Here is a 24802-nt window from a genome sequence, read left to right on the forward strand (position 1 = left end):
ATATATATATATATATATATGTTAAAACGTGGGTAGCTGATGAAGTAGAATGTTCTCTATGTGGCTTGTGTGTTTTCTCGTCTACGTTTTGTTTGCAATGTCCTGTACCCAGATATGCACATATACATACAGGTGGATGTCGGTATGCACATACCTGTACGTATATATGCATATACTCATTTACTATTTGTTTATATATATATATATATATATATATATATATATATATATATATATATATATATATATATATATATAATATTGTATCTTTTACTTCTTTCAGTCATTAGATTGCAACCATGCTAGGATAGTGACTTCAAGGATTTTTAGTCAAATAAATCAATCTTGGTACTTATTTTTTTTTTTTAAGTCTGGTACTTATTCCATCAGTCTCTTTTGCTGAACTACTAAGTTAGAGGAATATAAACACACCAACACTTGATTGTCCAGCGATGGTGGAGGTACAAAGACTCACACACACACACACACACACACACACACACACACACACACACATATGTATGTATGTATGTATGTATATACACAACAGACTCCTTTCAGTTTCTATGTAACAAATCCACCCACAAGGCTTTGGTTGGCCTGAGGCTATAGCAGAAGACACTTGCCCAAGATACCACGCAATGGAACTGAACCCAAAACCATAAGGCTGAAACACAAGCTTCTTACCACACATCCATTCCTACACACACACACACACACACACACGTATGTGTGTGTGTGTGTGTGTCTTTTGCTCCTACATTTATTCTGCCAACTGCTTGCTACATTATCTTGTTGTTTACTGAATTTATTTCCATATATTATTTACTCACCACTTGTTTCTTTGACGTGTTTTGTTTCTGATGTGATTAGAAACAATGTCGGGGAGATTATTTCCTAACTTTATAATCTCAATGGTGAATCAAGATAAATTTGAATCTTTTACAACAAACTGAGATTTATGTGACTAAAGTGTTGGGGATAAAATTAAGGGATTTAGTCTTTGTTTTGATTGTAATTACTTGTAGTAATTAATCACAAGTTAAATGAATAAATAAATATATAATAAATGTTTTGTTTTTTAATTTTCTATTTGTATGGAAAAGGTTAATATGTAAGGCAAAATAACTGGTGAATTGGCAGAATTTTGAGCGTCAGGCATGTGGCGTTTAGTTATGATGCTTTGTATTCTAGGTTCAAATTTCACTACAGTAAACTCTGCCTTTTGTCCTTTGATGGTGGGTAAAATAAAGTACCAGTCAAGTACTTTGGTTGATTTAATATGCGGTGAGCTGGCAGAAATGTTAGCATGCCAGGTGAAATGCTTAGCGGTATTTCGTCTGTCTTTACGTTCTAAGTTCAGATTCCACTGAGTTCGACTTTGCCTTTCATTCTTTTGGGGTCGATAAATTAAGTACCAGTTGTGTACTGGGTCGATCTAATTGACTGGCTCCAACCCCCAAAATTTTTCAGGCCTTGTGCCTAGAGTAGAAAAGAATATTCTAATAAAGAATCTGAGATGTGGTTGGAATGATATAGTAGCAGAATATTTGGTTTCTATTTCAGAAGACAAATAACTTTGTATAAAATTGTATTTACTCTCAACTGATTTCTCTGTTTTTGCTTAAGTTACAGTCTTTATAAATTTGAACACCTTTCATCATCTGAACACTGATAAATCACTAGATCGTTATCATTAGCTTGATGTTTAATAAGTTTTACAGCAATTGAAGCAGACAGATAACTAAATCATAGTAGAATCAAGAAATTTGTTATATTTCTTCAGTTTAGATATGAAAGAATAAATCTCTGTTTTGTATTAAAAAGGAAGAATTGGAGATTATGATATAAAGGAGCTTGTTATGACAGAAACCCTGAGCTGTGTGTTTTTTGTGACACAAAATTATAAATTCTGCAATAGAGGGCCTGAAGCATAAATTCACTTAACCTCATGGCACATATCAGCAGTATCAGCATCATCATCATTGTAGATAAATTTTCTATGCTAGCATGGGCTGAATGGTTTGACAAGATCCAAGTGAGTTTTTACTGGAGTTACAGCCCTCCTAGATATGTTAGAGGATCAAATCTCACCCAGGCATCTCTGTTTTGGAATGGTTTCCATAACTATATGTTCTTCCTAACACCAGCTACTTTACAGAGTGTACTAGGTGCATTTTATCATAGAACCAGCACCAGTGAGGTTGTTTTATCACTCACAAGACTGAAGACTCCCAAATCAGAGAAGAAGAATAAGAAAGGCTGATGGCTTTTGAGGTGCAGGAGTGGCTGTGTGGTAAGTAGCTTGCTTACCAACCACATGGTTCCGGGTTCAGTTCCACTGCATGGCACCTTGGGCAAGTGTCTTCTACTATATACTCGGGCCGGCCAAAGCCTTGTGAGTGGATTTGGTAGACGGAAACTGAAAGAAGCCCGTCATATATATATATATATATATATATATATATGTGTGTGTGTGTGTGTGTTTGTGTTTGTCCCCCCAACATCGCTTGACAACCGATGCTGGTGTGTTTACATCCCCATAATTTAGCGGTTCAGCAAAAGAGACCAATAGATAAGCACTAGGCTTACAAAAAATAAATCGTGGGGTTTATTTGCTCGACTAAAGGCGGTGCTCCAGCCTGGCCAGTCAAGTGACTGAAACAAGTAAGAGTAAAGGTCTTGAGACAAATTAAATCCATTGTATTTTGAAAACTCGATTTTGTTACCATTGAGCATTTCGACCTTCCTTGGATGCTTGTGTTTTTAATCTACTGCACAAAATGACTAATCTCTTGTTTCAGGATGTATAACAGAAACTAACGAATATGGATTATTAAACTTGAGATTCTATACAAATCGTATAACATACATCAATTATGCCTATCCCAGTTTGAAATTGTATAACATATATCGTGTCTCAGTTGATATTGTGAAGTAAATTGCAACCATTTTTATAGATTTTTTTTAAGGCACATCATGAGTAAAAATCGTTCATGTTTGTTATACATACATAAGGATAAAACATCTATCCTGTGCACAAATGTGCTAAATTGAGTGAATTTTTTCTTCTTCTGTGATGAGGTGGTGTGAGCTTTGACTTCTAGAAGAGTGAAAATTAGAATCCTGATCTTTCTGCCTTTCTCAAGAATATTAAAAAAATAAATTAAAAGCATAGAACATAAAAGTCTTAGCATAGATCAAATTTTCTGATACAGCCCTTCGCAGGGGATATGACAAAAGATATATAAAAGGAGTTGATTTAGTGCCTGTTTTCCATTCTGGCATGGGTTGGACAGGTTGGCAGGAACTGGCAAGGCCAGGAACTGCACCGGGATCCATAGTCTGTTTTGGCTTTGTTTCTACAGCTGGATGCCCTTCCTAATGCCACCCACTTTACAATGTGTAGTGGTCGTTTTTTTTACATGGCTTCAACACCAGAGCTTTTTATGTGGTACCAGTGCTTCTTTACATGGCACCAGTACCGGTGCTTTTTGTGCGGCACCAGCATGAATGCTTTTTACGTGGCACCTTGGTTTTAGGATATCGAATTTATTCAATTTATTCAAGCCTGGAAAAATAGAAGGCAATATACTGAAGGTGGTGGCGGTGATGACAGTAATGACACTGAAGATAATGAATAAATATGAGAAAGGGAATTTATTTTTAAAATCCTTTGTCTGCAGCAAAATATCAAAATTCACGAATCCCACCTATAAAAATTAATATAAAACAGTCAACAAACAATATTTGGTATTTTGTCCGAATCTCTCATCTAAAACATGTTTTGACAACGTTTAGAGAACATGTTAAATATTTAATTCCAGTGTTGTTACAAAGCTGTCAATAATGGTTTTTCTATGGATATTTTCAGAAATGAGTCAAAACATTGATGTATTGGTAATGTATGACAGCTTGATAAAAGAATTGGTCTTAGATTAGCATAATTCAAATTGATTTATGCATGCTTAATTAAGGTGGTGGGTAAAATATATTTTTAAAAGATTTGGGATGATTCTTCAGTGCAAATTTTAAAACAGCGATAGGTTTCCCTAGAATTTATTCTTTAAAATATTAAATTTTGGCACAATGGGGTTCCAGTTTCAACTCCCAGTAACTGTATCATTTTAAATTGTTTTTTTTTTTGTTTTATTTTTTTGCTGGGTGTAAGGCCTAAAAACAAGAATAGATAGCTATTTTGGGAATCAGTTTTGTATAAGATTCAGTTTCAATACAAAAGATTCCCATGTCAACTCCCTATCATTTTATTACGTCTTTAATTCAATATTATTTCATTATGCTTTTAATACTATTCCTACTTACATATATAGAACCTATAAACTAGGAGACTGGCTGACATACCTGGAGTAGAGAGGGTATATTATTAATGAGATTATGAATAGCAACAAAAGGACTTAGCTAATTGATTGACCAAATAATTAATCAAATAATTGGTTAAGCATTAATGAATTGACAATTATAATAATAAAAGAAGTGAAACAGAACCAGTGCATTTGTTTATTATGGGCATAATGACCCTCCTGTGTTACAAAATAACTAACAAATATATAATTTTATTCAGTCTCTATCAAAAATAGTATTAAAATCTTTAAAATGTCTTTTGTTCTCCCACACAATTTTACAATTTGCACTTAATCTATTTATCTTTTACTTTTAGCTTTGTTGATGAGCCAAAAGTTGGAGAAAAACGCTACATTATGACCAGTGCAATGAAAATTGGTGCTTCCTACATGATACAGTTTAATATATCACTGGGTTGTGGCATCCCATATGTACCAGGTTTGGACAATGTAGTACGACTGGAATATTCTATTGATCATGGTCTCACATGGAGTCTTGTTGAGAAAGCTTGTCTCCCACCAGAACGATGTGAAGAGTACAATGCAGGGACTGTATATGATTATTTTGAGTATCCTATGTGGAGTAGAATCACAATACTTTTACCTCCTGATACTTGGTAAGTAATGTCTAATATTTGCTTTCAAAGATATAATTCTACCAAATTCTAGATCTAATATTTACTTTCAAAGATTACATTTTAATAAATCTGTGATAGTTCTAATTTTGAAGTAATAATTTTGAGACAAAAATCCCAACTAAAGGAAAAAAAACTTTGGTTTCAATCTCTGATGTTTTGATGTTCCAATTTCTGCCCATGTTTTTCCTGTGAATGTGCAAGCTACAAGTGTTCAAATTTAGCATCAGCTATATTGATCTAACCAGTGTAGAAGGACTTACAAAGATCATGTGCATTGACCTTTCTTTACTGACTAACTCATAAAAAAAAAGCCTAATTTATAAGTTCATGAACAGATCACATAACTTGAACAAAGTGTAAATTTTGCTGTTTTAGACAACATAGCTGAAAGATGAATGTTATTCTCAATTCACAGTTGAATGCTTGCCATGAGAAAGTTATGTCCATTCAAAAAATACAACACTGAAAATTTATCCAATCCATGGAGACAGTGAAAACATTCAATTCTAAAAAAAAGTACTGTCCCAACTAAATCAACCCATGCAAACATGGAAAACCAAGAAATGATGTAAAATGTTTGAGAAAAAATAGGCAAAAAAAAAGATAGAACGAAAAGAAATAGCATTTTTAGAACATTGTTTTCTAAATGCTACATTAGCGTCCTCTCATTGGTTGAAAGCATGTTCCATAGTCATATTAAATTCTCACTTGTTTAGTCAACCAATAATTCTTTGGGAAGGAATCAATGAGTAATATTTTAATCAATAAAGCATTTTTTTAAAAATGGAAACAAGTATCTTGTTTGTTTGGAAATAAACTATTATTTGGGGGTTAGTTCAACAAAACTACAGAAACCTGAAACTATCGTCATTCACCATAATTATCACCATTAGCACCATGACAATCATCCCTGTTGAATTTAATATTATTGTTATTCATCTCTCTCATAGGATAGTAGAAACAGTATAGCTTTTGGCAACATATTGTTATGTCCCTTTGTAGTTTATGTTCAAACCCTGCTGGTATTGACTTAGCCTTTCCCTTAGATATTATTGTGATAATTCAAAAGGTCATTAGAAACAGCAGAACACTAGATTACAGTCTTTAAAGCATTTAATGAATTAAACACTACTTCTTTTTTTTTTTATCAGTTTCAGCTCAAAATTGTGGCCATGCTGGGGTACTGCCATTTTGCTAGCTGCTAGAATAATAATAGCTTGGGCAAAGTTCAGAGAGCTCCTACCTCTGCTAGTGACAAAGGGCCTCTCACTCAGAGTAAAAGGTAGACTGTATGACACATGTGTGAACAGCCATGCTACATGGCAGTGAAACATGGGCCATGATTGCTGAGGACATGCGGAAGCTTGCAAGGAATGAAGCTAGTATGCTACACTGGATGTGTAATGTCTGTCTGCATATCTGACAGTGTAAGCACCCTGAGATAAAATCTGGACATAAGAAGCATCAGATGTGGTACACAAGAGAGACGACTGTACTGGTATGGTCATGTGTTGTGTATAGATAAGGACATCTGTGTGAAAAAGTGTCACACCCTAGCAGCAGAGAGAACCTGTGTGAGAGGTAGACCCAGGAAGACCTGGGATGAGGTGGTGAAGCACAACCTTCTAGCGTTGGGCCTCACGGAGGTGATGACAAGTGACTCAGAGCTTTGGAGATATGCTGTGCTTGAGAAGACCTGGCAAGCCAAGTGAGACTGTAACCATGGCCTATACCAGTGCAGCATAACCAGCCCATTTAAGAGTACCCTTCAACCATTGGGCAATGAACTGCACTTGTGAAGACCTGTTGAGGCAAGTGAAGTCATTGTCATGGCCGATGACAGTACCGCCTGATTGGCACCCGTGCTGGTGACACATAAAAAGCACCATTCAAGTGTAGTCAATGCCAGTGCCGCTTGACTGATCCCATGCCGGTGACACATTAAAAGCACCATTCAAACATGATCATTGCCAGTGCCGCCTGACTGGTTCCCGTGCCGATGGCACATAAAAAGCACCATTTAAGTGCGGTTGATCCCAGTTCTGCCTGACTGGCCCTCATGCCAGTGGCATGTATAAAGCACCCACTACACTCTCAGAATGGTTGGCATTAGGAAGGGCATCCAGCTGTAGAAACTTTGCCAGATCAGATTGGAGCCTGGTGCAGCCTTCTGGCTTGCCAGTCCTCAGTCAAACCATCCAACCCATGCCAGCATGGAAAGCAGATGTTAAACGATGACGACGACGATAATGATGATGTTATTATTGAGATCCTGTTCTGATATGTGGCATTTGGTAAATAAGGGAGTTTGATGTCATTACTCTCATTTGTGCCTCCTGCTGCGAGGTAGGTTCATCTGGAATTCTTGACAAGAAGAGATCAAGTTTTGATTTGAAAACACCTACGTCCACTTTGTGTAGGTACCGGTCATGCACTAGCTAATTCAATCAGCCATATCTACCTTTCAATAAAAATGAGGAGTGCATTCAATAATGTAGTCCTAGATATACAGAGACTAAGAGAAATAGGTCATGATTGGGAATGCCTTTGATCAATGGTCAACTCAGTAAGAACTGAGCAGGAATTTAACAATAATAAAAACTGAAATGCATTTGTGGAGGAGACACTGGTCTGCAGCAGGTTAACTTCTTATAAATTAAAGACTATACTAAGGAGGTCTAATAAAACTGGAACAAGTCTGGAGTTGTCACTGTATTTGCTATGGTTTATACTTACATCGTACTCCAGGCCCACTTTCAATTTAAATTTAATTTTGGCCTTGCTGCTTGTCAGCAGAAATCAGTATTAACATCTGACATCTGGAAATGATAGCCAAGACACTTTTCATGCATCGTCGTTTTAAATTTTAATTCATACCAATATTGCCTTCATTTGCCTTTTATTTTAATTATGCCTTCTACAGCAACAGAATACGTGTCAACAAACTTGCTTAGCAGGCCCAGTACTGTTGCTTAATCTCCATCAAGAAGTCTAGATCTTTTCTTCCCTACTCTATTATCTTCTCCTCTATCTCTCAACCAACTCTTATTAATACACCTCCCTATTATCATGTAGTGGCGCGTGTGGCCGCCATCTTGGGAAGTGCCATTGTGCATGTGCAAGGGACTTGCCGTCAGCGGAAGTACCCGGGCACGCATGCGCAAGGCAACAGGTGGAGAGAGAGTAATAGTGTTCGATCTCTTCTCTATCTAGCAGCGGTCGTGACAACACGTATTTTCCAGTGCTCTCTCAACTCGATACCGACATGTGGTCGAAGCTTCCTTGGTATTCTAGCGGCATGCCTGTTCACCCAGGAACGAAAAGGCTCTACACCAACCTAGAATAAATTATTGATCTGTTACCGTTATCCCTCGTGTTGTTGTATTTCTGGATTTTAATGATTAATATAAGAACTGGGGAGAGATGGCCGAGCCGTCATATCTCATCCAATTCTTATAATCACATTATCACTTTTCTAGTGTCATAGGGAAACTGACACTATATGGAGTCTGTCCAACTGTAGTCTTCCATTGTTGTTAGCCATGACTCTCCCTCTCTCTTTTTCTCCCTCCCTGTCCTTGTCTCTCTAACACTCATTATTGACATCAATCATTATTCATCATTCTCACTCCCTTTCTATCACCCATCTTCATTGCTTTCTCTCTCTCTATCTACCTGTCTCTATCCTTCTCTCTCTCATACTTAGACTTTTTGACTCTACCTTAAATATCTCCATCTCCTTTTTAATTTTATCATTCTGTTCCTAAACCACGTGAGATTTCTATTCCTGTTACAATTCGAAACATCATAGCACAGGTGTAGGATGTGACCACCTTCTTATTGCATAGATGGCAGCACACTATATGTATCTTTGCTGTACTATCTGTATTGGATATATGTTTTACTTTCCAGGTCTCGTGCAACTAAATTCCGTTTAATTCAAAATGAGTGGAGCCCCACAGATACATGGGCCGTTGATAGACTATACATTGGGCAACAATGTCCTCACATGTGTCATGGTCATGGCATTTGTGACAAAGGAATATGCAGGTGAGTTATTGTATTGGTTTTGGTTTTTATGTTGTGAATTGGCAGGGTTCTTGAAATGTCAACCAAAATACCTTGTAGTATCTATTCTGGTATTTTGCATTCTGAGTTCAACTCCTACCAAGGTCAACTTTGTCTATGGTCCTTCCAGTTGATGGACTAGTAGACATGTTAGAGTATCAGAAAAGATGGTGAGTGGTATTTGTTCCAGCTCTTTCTGTTCTGATTTTCCACTCTGTTGAAAGTAACTCAGGCTAGCTCTCCCATTTGAGGGCATCTTCTACCTCCTCTTCTACATTTCTCAGAAGCCCTATGAGGAGTCATGAATGCTATCCCTTTTTTTTGACTAGACTGAAAAAATGTGACATATTGCTGATGTCATAAGAATTTATAAACTCTCAAGAAAATGTGAAATAATTCTTTTTGGAGGCACACCACATAAAGTTATAAATAACAACATTGGGTTGAAAAACCCTTTAAGACAGAAAAAAGTTGAAGTCCCATGGGCAGCTTTGACTTTTTCTATCTAAAAGGGTTTTTCAACCCATTATTTACAAGCTCTTATTTATAGCTTTATGTGGTATGCCTTGAAAGCCAATATTCCAAAAAAAAGTCTATCAATAGGAGGACTGAAGAAGAATTTGGTAAGCTGAATTACCATATGGAGTGAAGAATTTGATATTCTACACTCATGCCCTTCATCTGAGTGCAAGAAAGATAGTGTTGTTGCTTTGATCAGTGTTGTAGCTAGAATGTGTGCCACTCAGAGTAGCCCCTGAGTTGGCTATACCTCCTCTCCAGACCTCAGCTTTTACAGGTTTATTATACAGGAGACCCAAAAGTGCTGTCACAATAAAGGTGTGACCCAGGCTGAACCAGCTCTCTCCACCCCAATTCTGGCTACACCATTGTTTGGTCACAAGCTAACTGAAATTTATCAAGTCAATTAAATGATAAAATGTTTGAGTATTTTGAGATGTAATAGGTTTGTTCTCTCTACTTCATATTAGTCAAATAGTTTTGTCGATTTTTTTTTTTATTGTTTCATAGATGTTCTTATTGTACTGAATAGTAACAAGATAATATGACTTACTTCTAATAAAATATATTATATATATATAGATATATATATATATATATATATGTATATTAGTATAAATGTACATATGTTGAGTCAGCAGCTTGGTTTTTCTTTACCATCGAAGTAAATTCATTTCAACTGCATAATTAATGATCTTGAGAAAGACAGAAGCATCACAGGAAATTACTCTACTTCCAAATAAGAAAATTCATAAATGCACATTACACAGATAACTTTTATAAATCAATAAGAAAACTATTTCCGTTCCTTGCACTTCTTGTATTTTCAATCTGCTTTTCTTTGAGTTTACTATGGTTTCGATTATACATATAATCATTTGGCAAGGAGATTATTTAGCTACATAGTGTTTGTGTTTTTCTGTACCAAATGAGGGAATTGGATTGGATTGGTGGTCGTTGTCATCATCGTGGTATCAGCAGTAGTAAATCCCAGTCAGTAAATCCCTGTATAGTGTATCTAGAACTACCTTATTCAATATGTTCCTTTTAATTAATTTAATATTGACTGCAGTCATGCTGGAGCACGACATTTAGTCAAACAAAGTGACCCCAGGACTTATTCTTCGTAAGCCTAGTACTTATCCTATCTGTCTCTTTTGCCAAACCGCTAAGTTACAGGGACATAAATACACCAATATCAGTTGTCAAGCAATGGTGGGAGGACAAACACAGACATACAAACACACACACACACACATATATATACGACAGGCTTCGTTCAGTTTCCATCTACCAAATCCACTCACAAGGTTTTGGTCAGCCCGAGGTTATAGTAGAAGACACTTGCCCAAGGTGCCACATAGGGGTACTGAACCTGGGACCATGTGATTGGTAAGCAAGCTACTTACCACACAAGCGACTCCTGCGTTTATGTTGAGACTGTAATAATACACATTGTGAAACTATATCTTTAGGTTTAAGTATGATTAAGAAGTTCTCTTCTCAGCTAAATGGTTTCAAGTCTGACCAGTACCATGCCACCTTGGGAAAGTATCTTCTGCCATAGCCATAGGTTGGACAAATTCTTCTGGTCTAGAATGGTTGAAAATCTACACAAGAATGAGTTTAATGTTTTGAGTGTTTAGAAATCTTATCTTATTGGAATAGCATCAATACCATCTACTCTCAGAGCTATTCTAATAACCAGTTATATAATTTTCTTCTTCCTCCCTCTATTGCAGATGTGATTCTGGTTTTCGTCGAGCAAGTTGTGAACCATCTAAAATTGCTAAAAATGGTATACAAGCTGATTTTGGGTCAACTTATAGTCCTGAAAATGACTTCAGAATCAAAGGTGGAGATACTGTGAGTGGTTATGAAGGATGTGGCACAATTCTGTCTGGAGAATCAATGTATTTCTACAAGGTATTTCCAAATTAGACTAATTCAAAGCTGTATTTAATATAGAAATTAATAAATTGTTTGCGTTTGTGTGAGTTTATATTAAAGTATGCAGTATTATAGTCCCATTACAGCTGAGCTTAGCAGTCCATGTCACACTAGGTATTAAACCAGATGACCTATGGATTCTTAAGCACAAACACACACACTCACATACTTGTGTGTGTGTATGTATATAATCCCACCCATGCTAGCATGGAAGGTGGACGTTAAACAATGATGATATGTATATAGATATATGTATAAACAGCCATGAACAATGTGTTACCATAAAGGAAAAATATAATTGTCACTAAATATGATTAAGGGTGGGAAGACACCTACACTGCTAAAAATAAAAGCTAAAATGCTCTAATGCTGTAGTAAGAGTACATAATTGTATAGATATATGCTGACAGTTGATGATTAAGTCTAGAAATCGCCGAATGAGTAGTCCTTACTGACAAGGCTAAGGAAATAGCTGAAACTGAATCTTCAGTTTAGGGAATTCTTGAATTGGTGTTTTTGGGCGATTGCTGCACAGTATCTTCTAGACCAGCCTTACATTGACCAATAATATATTTTAGGAGCAAATTTTGGAAGATGAAAGCAAGAGATGTTTAAGAAATATATAGTAAAAACTGAGAATATTTTTTTTAATTTCATCATAGCAATTATATATTTATAAAAACACCACTTTTAACAGTCAATTTTAATGTTTCATTATTAAAATATTGATATAATCAACATTTTCATATATTCTTTCCTACTCTAGACACAAGGCCTGACATTTTTGGGGAGGGGGCCAGCCAATTAGATCAACCCTAGTATGCAACTGGTACTTAATTTATCAACCCTGAAAGGATGAAAGGCAAAGTCAACCTCGGCAGAATTTGAACTCAGTATATAAAGACAGACAAAATACCACTAAGCATTTCACCCGGCGTGCTAACGTTTCTGTCAGCTCACCGCTTTGCATAGTCATATATTAAGTGATTTTAATGTTATGATTAACTAACAAAAAGACCACCCACTGGGCAGTTTTCTACTTGTTGCTGGATAATATTTACACTTTTGATCCTAAATTTGTGTAGTTTTTCTGTTACAACTAATTTTCCTTTGAATCATTTATTCATTTAATAGTACTTACTCACTCAGTAAATTTAGGGCCACACTACAGAAACGTTCCCTGCCAAAGTTTTTCCCTAATAACTTTCTGAAAAATGGGTATTTATTAATGGAAGTTTCTACAAATACATTTCATTTGGTATAGATTACTGGAATTTGTCATGAAAAACTTTTTGAGAGAGGAGTTATGGATAATCCACATGCCTCAATTTTGTTCCTTTGTAAACATTTCAGAAAAATGGGCTTTCTTTGATGAAATTTTCCACAAATAACTTTCAGATGGTTTACATTACAATTACATAGAAATTTAGTGCAGAAAAAGGCAGGAGGAATGGATATTTCATGCATCTTAACTTTGTTTACTCATCAAGATTTATGATTGAAGTATGTACTTGAAATACTCATTTATCAAAACTGCATTTTGATAAAAAGTATATAAAAACTGGAATTTTCAAAAATTTTCCAGACAGTCTAGAATGTAATAGTAAAAGTTATATAATTCCAACTAATTAATAGGCAGCTTTCTTCATTATTGTATGGCTATTATATACTTAAGATATTACATTGTGCTATAGAATCTGGATGATAATTATGTAAATGTGTGTCTCTTTTGCTGATGTTTATTAGTGATAGCTGTAAACACTGTTGAGAACTTTGAAAAAGCAGTGCTTTTGAATAAAATACATTGTGTGATATATTTTTCCCACCCAAGCTATAACTCCAGGCTGATCGATGCCTCATGAGGGAATTTGGTCAGTGGAAACTATGAATGCCTGAAGTGTGTGTGTGTGTGTTATCCCAATCCCATCACTTGACAACCAATGTTGTAGAGGAGATATTAAAGAAAGAGTTTTTAATTTATTAGAAGTTAACCTGCTGCAGACCAGTATCTCTCCTCTATAAATTAATTCGAGATTTATCTTGCTTAATCTAAGATTTGTTCTTACTGAGGTGATCTTTGAGCAAGGCATTCTAGTCATGACCATCCTGTTTTTCTTTTAGTTACTTTTGGTTACTTCCATGCTTCCTGAGATTCGCCAACACTACACCTGATTTTCTCCCCTCCATACACACGCAAGCATGTATCTGACTCATACACTGTTCACTTTTCCAGACATTTGTACAATACTGCATATGCTTTATACACACTTTTGACAAGTTATAGTGCACCTGAGCACTGCATACAATAATTTCATTGTTATTATTATATCTAGGACTACATTATTGAACACATCCCTTGTTCTCAAAACATATTAGTATACATTTTGGGAGTAATTTCACTGTTATTTCTACCAGACTGAGCAATAAGGTAGAGACTTCCTTGCAGATTCATTTAGTTTGATGTCCTTAATACTGAGCAGTATAGATTAGCAGAAATAAGAGGAGAAATGAGCGAAAGGTTTTTGAAGTCCTTCATTGTACTGTTTTAGGTTCAGGCTTTTCATCTTTGAGTGATAAAATGAAGTTCCAGACAAGCCCTGTGTCAGGGTAGTTGGTCATATTCTTATGCAAAGGTTTGTGGCCTTGTATCTATGTCAAGGGACAGACAACCAGCAGAGTCACTACAAGCATCAGACGAATGCCTTGTGGTGTTTGTTCAACTCTTTGCATTCTGAGTTCAAATCCCATTGAGGTCAATTTTCATTCTTCCATTGTTTGTAAAACAAAATACCAGTCAAGTTCTGAGACTGATCTCTCTCTCTCTCTCTATCTCTATCTTTCCTTTCTCTCTCCCCTTCTCTCTGTCTCCTCTCACTCTGTCCACCCTCTCTCTGTCCAGCTTCTCTCTGTCCTCCCTCTCTCTATATACCCCTCTCTATTTGTCCCCCTCTCTCTTTCCCTGTCAACTCTCTCTCTGACCCCCCCCTCTGTCCCCTCTCTCAGTCCTCCTTTCTCCCTCTTCCCCTTTCTCTCTCTCTTTCTCTGTCCCCTCTCTCTTTCTATATTTGTGTGTATATATATATATATATGTGTGTGTGTGTGTGTGAACAACTCATGATGTGCAACTGATAATATTCCTTTCCACCAACACAACCACTTCCTGCCTATCACATACAAATAACGTGTTTCCAAGAGTTTGGCACGTTATTCTGATAATTTTCTGTGTCAGGCATCAAAACTGTAAATCCAATATCATATTAAACTTTGGAAACAGATTTCATTTGACTTAAAATCCAATATTTGCAGTTAATATTTCCATTCATAATTTAGTCACCTATTCAGTCCTGTTGTGTGTGTGTGTGTGTGTGTGTGTGTTTGGGAGGGGGGGGGGGGGGGTGTCAAGATATTAATGCACTCTCTCTCTCTCTCATATGCATGTGCACTCTCTGTTTTTCATGCATGTGCACTCTCTCTCTCTCTCACACACATGCCCTCACTCACTCTCTCTCACATGCATGCACACATACACTCTTATACACACACATACATTCTTACACACATACACGCACACACACACACACTCTTACATACACACTCTCTTACACACACACACATACTCTCCTACACACACACACATACTCCTACACACATACACTCTTACACACACACACACACACATACTCTTACACACGCACACACACTCTTACACACACACACATACACTCTTATGCAGACATACACACACACACTCTCTCTCTCTCTCTTACACACACATACACACTCTCTTACACACACACACACACACACACACACTCTCTTACATACACACACACACACACTTTGAAACGCAAACAAGTAAGACTATTCAATATAAGTGGTAGAGTTTATTTATTTTGGTATTAATTCAAGTCTCTTTATAACAAAAGGAAGACTCAGCTATTTGATAAATAAAAATTAATATCCTAATTACCAGACAAAGTACTAGGGTGGATATCATCCACCATAAACCCTTAAAGGTGATTATTCAATATGGATGCAGTCCAAGAACTAAAGCCATTAAAAGTTACCTTTTCTTTACTTGTTCCAGTCATTGGACTGTGGCCATGCTGGAGCACCACCTTGGAGGGATTAGTTGAGTAAATCAACCTCAGTACATTTCTTTGTTTTCTAAATCTGGTTCTTATTGTATCAGCCTCTTTCGCCAAAATGCAAAGTTTCAGGGATGTAAACAAACAAACACTGGTTATCAAAATGTAGTGGGGTGAGGGAACAAGCAACCTCCCCCTATACGCACGCACGCGCGCACACACACACATATGTATATATGCAGCAGGCTTCCACATAGTTTCATATTTCTTTATGGCTGCAAGGTGCTAAACATAGAGGGGACAAACAAGGGCAGACAAAAGGATTAAGTCGATTACATCGACCCCAGTGCGTAACTGGTACTTAATTTATCGACCCCAAAAGGATGAAATGCAAAATTGACCTCGGCGGAATTTGAACTCAGAACGTAACAGCAGGCGAAATACTGATAAGCATTTTGCCCGGCATGCTAACGTTTCCGCCAGCTCACCGCCTTAGGCTTCCACATAGTTTCTGTCTATCTTCACTCATAAGGTTTTGGTCAGCCTGAGATTATAAAAGAAGACAAAGAAGACACTTTCCCAATGAGTGGCACAGTAGCACTGAACCCAAAACCATGTGGTTACAAAGCAACCTTTATAACCACACAAATGCCTGCACCTATGTACACACTTAAAAAAAAAAAAGAACTATCAGATTTCTAACAATTGTCCTTTTTATTTCTTAAAGGATGGAATCAGAGTACTGACAACTGATGACCTATATACTTTAGATGATGACTACATCCAATTCTACATTCAAATTGGTGGCAATGCCAAGAACTGCAATGGTGCTAATGATCCAAAAGAAGGTGTTTTGCTGCAGTATTCCACAAATGCAGGTATTTCTTGGAAGACACTTGAAGAACTTGTCTACAATGAATATCGAGAACCAAAGTAATTATTTCTTTATTATATTATATAGTAATTATATCTTTATTATATTATATAGTAATTATTTCTTTATTATATTATAATTATATCTTAGAAATCTGTGTATTTGAAATTGATTGCTTGTTTTGAATTTTGCTTTTTTTGTGGTTTTATGTTGTTATTGTGGCAAAACTCTGGGTTAGTCTTGATAAGAGTAAGCCTCACTTATTAGAAGCATTCCAGCTGTGGCCATCATATCTTTTAGAAATATCTGAAGGTGTCCTTTCTTTTTTAAAAAAGATAGGCTGTGATTAGAAGGTGATTTGTTTGTTATTTCTGGCAGGCCAGATGACCCTGTTGTTGCTCCTTCACTGACCTATTGGAAAATTGGTTATAAAACGAGAGATTTAGAGCAGTTGTAAGAGAGTTTGGTACCAAACCCACAATTTGATTTCACCCACTAAATAGAATTACCAGAGGAGCCTTATGGTTCTCACCCAGGGTCCACATGTTTTCATTAAAGTTCATATGCAACAAATTGGTTATACTTCTACAACACAAAATATTTTTTTAATTCTTTTATATACAAACCCTCTACATCCAACTTCGATTGGAACCTTTTGTTAATCTGATACTATCTTTCACTCATATCAGTGAGGTCGGCCAGTGCACATTGATGCTGTCAAGAAGTAGGACCTGAAACAGTGTGCATTCTCTCCTGATGACCCCATACGCTTGCTGGCTTCTGGTATGCAAAGTTCTCAACTGGTAGCACTTGCATGTGTGAGTTGTTTGCAAAACACCTAATAATATTTAATCATAAATATTTAATTATAAAGATATAACATGGATTTTTTTAAACGTGAAATGGTTATGAGACTTCATCTGAGTGAAAGAGAAATCAAGGGGGCCCACAGGGGAAAAAATGGTTGAGAGCCACTACACTATATGGTCACTTGACCTGCTAAATATTGCAGCCAAATCTCCCTTTAATCACACCACTAAATCTTATATAAAAGCACATTAAATTATGTACTCTTTCATAACTCTAAAAAGATGGTATGGTTATGGCTTCAATCAGGGTTGACTACTATTGCATGAAACCCACAAGTTGCCTTCCTAGAATTTCAGTGGGGTAGCGAGGGGGTGCAGGAGTGTGGAGGGTGCAAGGTGGGTGCTGTTTGATTTTCCATGTAAAACAAGAGCCTGGGTGTCTCAGTATTAGACTATTGTGATTTTGGTCTGTTATTTATGTAGTCAAGACTTTGTATAAATAACTGCTTTTGGAGATATCTTTTACGTGGCAGGAAATATTCTTCCTAGTTCCTAATTAAGATTTCAACATTTCAGAAAGTATTTATCATTAATGTACCAAAGACTGAGGTCAGGGTTCATTTATTTATACCACTTTACTAGCATCACCATCAACATTAATTCTTCCTGGCACTCTGTCAGTTATGATGACAAGTGTTCCAGTTAATCCAATCAATAGAACAGCTTGCTCGTGAAATTAATGTGCAAGTGATTAAGCATTCCACAAACACACGTACCCTTAACATAGTTCTCACAGAGATTCAGCTTGACACAGAATGGGACAAAGCTGACCCTTTGAATTACAGGTACAACTAATTTTCACCAACTGAATGGACTGGTGCAATGTGAAATAAAGTGTCTTACTCAAGAGCATAATACACAACCAGGAATTGAACTCACGACCTTATGTTTGTGAGCCGAATACCCCTAACCACTAAGCCACGTGCCTTCACTTCAACATTAATTATTTGTTATCCAATGTTAGTGTAAGTTGGATAAGTTTGTAGCCAAACATATTTCCATACCTTCCATTTCTGAAACTCAAAATTCTCGAATTTGATTGTCCCAAATCTATTCAGGTCTTCCTTTAGTCTGTCTCCACAATAAATACCATACACCACTAACTCAAGCACACCCTAACCTATTTCCATCCTCTGTAGAAATCTATAATTTGAAGTGCCATATTCTTAGATATTGATTTGTATCTGAGAATATGGCACTCCAAATTATAGATTTCTACAGAGAAAATTATATTTTCACTTAAAATATACACAAAATAATGTTGAAAGTGAAGTTGTGTGTCCTTTGCAATTCCAACAGCAACTCAAATTATTCATTTACTAAATTTATAATATTTTATTATTATGACTAAGATAAACTGGTACCATGCCAAAATTAAATTCCTTCCATTTACTGCATTGCAACCAACTTTCTGTAGTTGCACTGGACTAATATTCTGAAACTAACTGAATATGAAATTGAAATAAAATTATATTATTCCTAGAAATTTCATATTACTTCTAATTCTGTCTGTGAAAGACCAGGATTAATTTATATTATGGAGAGAAAAAGTGTCTGAGGAAACTAATGGCAGTAGTCTACCTTGTTCATGGAATAGGGTTAGTTTGTATGTCATAAGAATTCAACATTCCAAGATTAACACTTCATCTGAGGAAGAAAAATAAGTAAATAAAATTTTAAGTTTTAGATGTTTTCTCACTCTCAGACATTCCCCAAACATCAGATTCTACTTCTTCCAATGGCATACAAATTATCCAAACTCACGAAGAATACTATGAAAATTGGCTCCCCTGCTGGTGGCACGTAAAATGCACCATTTAAATGTGGCCGATGCCAGTAGCTCCTGACTGGCCCCCATGCCGGTGGCGCGTGAAAAGCACCATCCAAACGTGATCGATGCCAGGCCTGCCTGACTGGCTCCTGTGCTGGTGGCATGTAAAAAGCACCCACTACACTCTCAGAGTAGTTGGCATTAGGAAGGGCATCCAACTGTAGAAACATTGCCTGATCAGATTGGAGCCTGGTACAGCCTTCTGGCTCTCCAGACCTCAGTCAAACCATCCAACCCATGCCAGCATGGAAAACGGACATTAAATGATGATGATGATGATTTTATTTATGACTAGAAATATACATCAGTCATTGGAAGTTTTATTAAAAATGTAACTTGTTTACCATAAAATTATCAGGTAGGTGCAAGAGTGGCTGTGTGGTAAGTAGCTTGCTTACCAGCCACATGGTTCTGGGTTCAATCCCACTGCGTGGCACCTTGGGCAAGTGTCTTCTACTATAGCTTCGGGCCGACCAAAACCTTGAGTGGATTTGGTAGATGGAAACTGAAAGCAGCCCGTCATATATATATATGTATGTATGTATACGTGTGTGTGTGCATGATTGTGTGTGTGTCTGCGTTTGTCCCCCCACCATCGCTTGACAACCGATGCTGGTGTGTTTACGTCCCCATATCTTAGCGGTTCAACAAAAGAGATAAATTGAATAAGTACTAGGCTTACAAAGAATAAGTCATGGGGTCGATTTGTTCGACTAAAAAAAAAAAAAGGTGGTGCTCCAGCATGGCCGCAGTAAAATGACTGAAACAAGAAAAAAAGAAGAGTAACGTCAGAATCTGAAATCTCTCAAGGACTTTCCAATGAAGTGCTTTACTTGAAATGTCAATTTTCGAAGTTTGTGAACATTACTTGATACAGAATGGTACCATATCCACAGTGTTTACTCAATTCCATACAAACCAGTGTCAAACCCAGTAAACTGTAGGTGTCTATTAAAAAAGCATCTTGATATAACTTCAAAATATACAATCTTCTTGTATTTCTATAGGTTTGTACATGTCAGGCTACCCAAAGAGGCCAAAACTGACAGTACACGTTTCCGCTGGTGGCAGCCAATGCATTCAGGAGAAGGTACTGATCAGTGGGCGGTAGATGGTATTTACATTGGGTTCTATGAAAAGTTGACCACTCTACAAGATAACTTCAATGTAAGTTAAATATTTTAACCCGTTTGTTTTGTTATTAATAACTCACTTTGTTATATGTAGATAATAGCTTTTTGGTTGTTATGTAGGCTTTCTCTTAGGCCTTGGATTATTTCAGCTTTTAACCAGATATAAATCTCTGGAACAGCTACCGACCCTACATAAAATATACATTTATATATGGTTCCCATATCTGGAATGGAACAATATCTGGTCTAACTCCAAGTTGCCTTCATCTTCACCATTCTATTTCTGTAGCTGGTGTTCCCATATAGGAACCATGCCAAAATTAGGACATATGGGCAAGATGTATTCTTCCAACTTATCTTGGAGGGAATAAGAACTCACCTAAACCCTAATAATTCAGCCAACCCCATATCAGCATAGAAAGCAGTTAAATAACAATGATGGTGATGGTGATGGTGATGGCGATGCTGATGGTTATTATTATGAGAATATTTTTCATGTTTGCACAGATTAAAAAGGTTTTACAGCATTTCACCATCTGTGGTGACTCTTCCTCATCTGGTCCAATCAACAAAATAGAAAACCACCAATCATTATTCTGGTTTTTTTCTGGGTTTTTTCTAGACAGATGTCCTTCCTATCACCAACCACTTTATAGTATGTACTAAAAACATTATTTCATTGCGCTTCTTGCATAGAGAGCTTGCCTGTAACAAGAGTAAAAGGTCTCCACAATCCTGTATTAAATTGTTACTACTCTCCTCAAAGGGTTGCATTCAGCACCTACATCATCAACCCCCAGACATTACCGTCTTAAGTCCCAAGATGCATAGGGCCACATAATCTGATTTCCATGGCATATGAGTGACTGAGATCACAGCATTTCACCTGAAAGGGATACCAGTTCATTGCAGGGGTTACTCATTTATAGTTGAATGAAGTGTTTTGCTCAGGAACACAATACCCCACCCAGTCAACGAATTGATCATGAGTGCATCACCCTACCCACAAGATAACACACCTTCACATCTACTTTGTACAAATAAGTTTTAATCATAGCCAATATTTTCCTTCTGAACATCTATACATCTATAATATGTTTCCTTCTAAACATCTATATAACATGTATTTTTTATTCTTATTGTGCCAGTATATTAATTTACTCTTTAAAATTTCTGAAATATTAACCTATAAACTTTATTTTTAAATCTCCAGAGATTATCTGATCTGTATACTCTTGGCCCTTGGCTCACAGTAACAGATGGTGTCAATGGTATGTACTGCAAAAGCAATAGTTCTGCACTTATTCTAGCTAACCAAGAAAATGATAAACTTATAATTACAAAAGACATGAACCTGAAGGAAGGAGACACCATTCAGTTTAAGGTATGAGTTTTTTTTTTTTTCTTTCAAACTAAAAATATTTTTGTTCATTCACATTCATTTTAATCATGTAATCTTAATTAAAAATAAAAAGAGCTAAGTGAAATTATTCAGGTGAGCCAAAGACATGAATTTGTTAAATAAGTCCAGAGGTTATGTACTGAATGCATTTGCACAAAAACATTCTAAATTGAAATTTTCTTTTCAGTTAATAAAAGAAAACAAAAACCTAGAGGAACTTATTAACAATTCTCAAAGAAAATGGGATGTAATTTTCAGAAAATAAGAATTAATTTACTAAAGTTAATCTACATGCTTTACATAATGTTTATGAGTAAAATACATCTATGAACCTGTTTCTGTCTGTAAGACTATGTCAACATAGTTTAATCTCCTCATACTTACTCGATCAGTTAATGAAAATTTTTACATAGGCGTAGGAGTGGCTGTGTGGTAAGTAGCTTGCTTACCAACCACATGGTTCCAGGTTGAGTCCCACTGCGTGGCACCTTGGACAAGTGTCTTCTACTATAGCCTCGGGCCGACCAAAGCCTTGTGAGTAGATTTGGTTCACAGAAACAGAAAGAAACCCGTCGTATATATATATATATGTGTGTGTGTGTGTGTGTGTGTGTGTGTATGTGTTTGTGTGTCTGTGTTTGTCCCCCCAACAACCGATGGTGGTGTGTTTATGTCCCCGTAACTTAGCAGTTCTGCAAAAGAGACCAATAGAATAAGTACTAGGCTTACAAAGAATAAGTCCTGGGGTCAATTTGCTTGACTAAAGGCAGTGCTCCAGCATGGCCACAGTCAAATGACTGAAACAAGTAAAAGAGTAAAAGAAGGAGAGGTTGGCATGGGTGCCAGTCATTGAATCAGGTTTGATTTCGATTTCACTTGCCTCAACAGGTCTTCGCAAGAAGAGTTTAGTGTCCAATGAAGTAAAGATACAAATAAGTGAGCTAGCTACACTCCTGGCATATATATATATATATATATATATATATATATATAAATCATGTATGACAGGCTTCTACTTCACTCACACGGCATTGATTGGCCCAGGGCTATAGTAGAAGACACTTGCCCAAGATGCCATGCAATGGGACTGAACCCAGAACCAGGTGGTTGCAAACCAAGCTTCTTGACCAAACAGCCTTCCTGCACCTGTGATTTTTTAAAAAATTTATTCTCTTTTTATATATAAACACAGTGCAAAGCTAATGGCAGAGCATCTTAACTTACTCGATTACCAAGCAACATGAATGAATTTAAGTAACAAGAATACAGTACAGAAATAGCAGCAAAATAAAGTGCAAAAACTGAAACCTAACATTTTAGTGATGGCAAAGAAAAGTTAAGAAATGCATAAAACATTGTTATTAAAAATAGCTGTTTATTTCGGAACTCATGAAATTCAGTTTTAAATAGTAAACATGAAGGATTTTTTTAGCATTTAAAAAAAAATTTTTTTTTTATGTGTGCTTTCTTTAGAATTTGAGAATTTACTATAAAACTTTTCAATACTTTTTACAGAAAAAAACTTCTTCGTGAATTGCTTGTCTCTCTTTACAGATTAATGTCGACTGTAATAAAAAATTTCAATGGGACCATCCTGTATGGTTTCAATACAGTCATGATAATGGAAATTCCTGGAAATTGGTATCTAGCCAATGCTATGATGAAGGTGAATGTGGTGGTGAGTTAACAGAGGGAACTATTTACCATTCTGGTACCTATGGTGACTGGAGATTAGTTGTAATTCCTGTAACAGAAGAAATAGCATCCAGGTATAAATAGCTTTTAAACATTTAGCATCTAAATGTTTGAAATGAGTTATTGTTAGTGCAATAATAATTCTTCAAACGTTTAACCCCATTTTTAGAGAGAAAAAATATTTTAATATTTATATCATAATAATATTCATTCATTTATTCATTTTATGTCCACTTATCCAATATTGATCTGGAATGGACAAATACATGTTGTGTAGGCATTGTTTTACTGTCAAATACCCTTCCTGTTGCTACTCATTGTCTGCCTTTCAAGAAAGGGAATTTCTATCCCAATTCTCTTTGAAAGTTTAAGGATACATAATGAATTTTGATAGGTAATGTCAACAAGCATCACTGATTTTTAGTTCAGTGCTTTCATGGAAAGCACAGAATCTAATCATTCACACAGATGAGCATATGTGCACATGCATGCATGCATGCACACACACACACACACACACATGTATGTATGCACGCACGTGTGCATCATGGGCTTTCAAACAGTTTCTGCTTACTAATAGCCCAAGGCTATAACAGGAGACACTTACCCAAGGTAACAAACTGTGAGATAAAACTTCAACAACAACAAACATAAAAGAGGAAGTGTTTGTGTAGTCACTCAACTTGCTAGAAATGCCAACCAAATTTCCTTCAAATTGCACTTTATTTTTAAAAAGTGAAGGATGTAGTAGATAACGTAGCTTTCGCTACATCTAAAACAAATATGATGGTCACAATTAGAATGCCTCTGACCATAGGTTTGCCCAGTCAGGGCTGACTTGGAGCTAAACATTTTAATATCATTACACTCAACATCCTGCAGCAATCTCATTAATGAAATATCATTAAATATCTCATTAAGGAATGGTCTGAAATGTATAGTTTTGACTAAATATTGTTTAAATATTAAATATATAGATATTTAACCTTTATTCCCTCCAACGTTGCCATGAGTGCTGTATCATTTGTATGATGTGGAAAATATTCCAACAGTATTGCCCAAATGATGTTGGCATCAACTTTAGAATTCACCGAAGGCTTGGTCCCCATGCTGTCTGTCCTCTACAGAAGTCATGTTCGTGTCACATCACAATACTAAGACAGATCTATTTCACTTCAACTGGCCCTGCTGTCTTTAACATCATGCCAAGTCATACAAGAGAAGAAAAAGATCTTAAAACATTCAAACAGGTCCTGGATGAATATCTCCAATAAATTCCAGATAAATCACCTACACTCAGACATATCTCTGCAAACAATAACTCTTTACTTGAATGGGCTATGCTGTCCAAAGAATGACTAACATGAAACATCG

At 36.3% G+C, this 24802-nt stretch overlaps 1 protein-coding gene across 3 annotated transcripts in view; it reads left to right on the forward strand.

Moving 5' to 3' along the window:
- The window catches only part of LOC106875197 (reelin), a 221159-nt gene that overhangs the window by 101860 nt on the left and 94497 nt on the right, over positions 1 to 24802 (forward strand). For all 3 annotated transcript variants that reach the window (XM_089350383.1, XM_014923240.3, XM_089350384.1), the window contains 7 exons: positions 4679 to 4978; positions 8912 to 9049; positions 11329 to 11512; positions 16352 to 16557; positions 20206 to 20365; positions 21545 to 21715; positions 23288 to 23502. In XM_089350383.1, the coding sequence (XP_089206509.1) occupies positions 4679 to 4978; positions 8912 to 9049; positions 11329 to 11512; positions 16352 to 16557; positions 20206 to 20365; positions 21545 to 21715; positions 23288 to 23502 (1374 nt within the window). The remainder of the gene's footprint in view (positions 1 to 4678; positions 4979 to 8911; positions 9050 to 11328; positions 11513 to 16351; positions 16558 to 20205; positions 20366 to 21544; positions 21716 to 23287; positions 23503 to 24802) is intronic.

The sequence above is a fragment of the Octopus bimaculoides genome, chromosome 4 (genome assembly GCF_046866305.1).
Source record: "Octopus bimaculoides isolate indiv1 chromosome 4, ASM4686630v1, whole genome shotgun sequence".
Classification (NCBI taxonomy): Eukaryota; Metazoa; Mollusca; class Cephalopoda; order Octopoda; family Octopodidae; genus Octopus; species Octopus bimaculoides.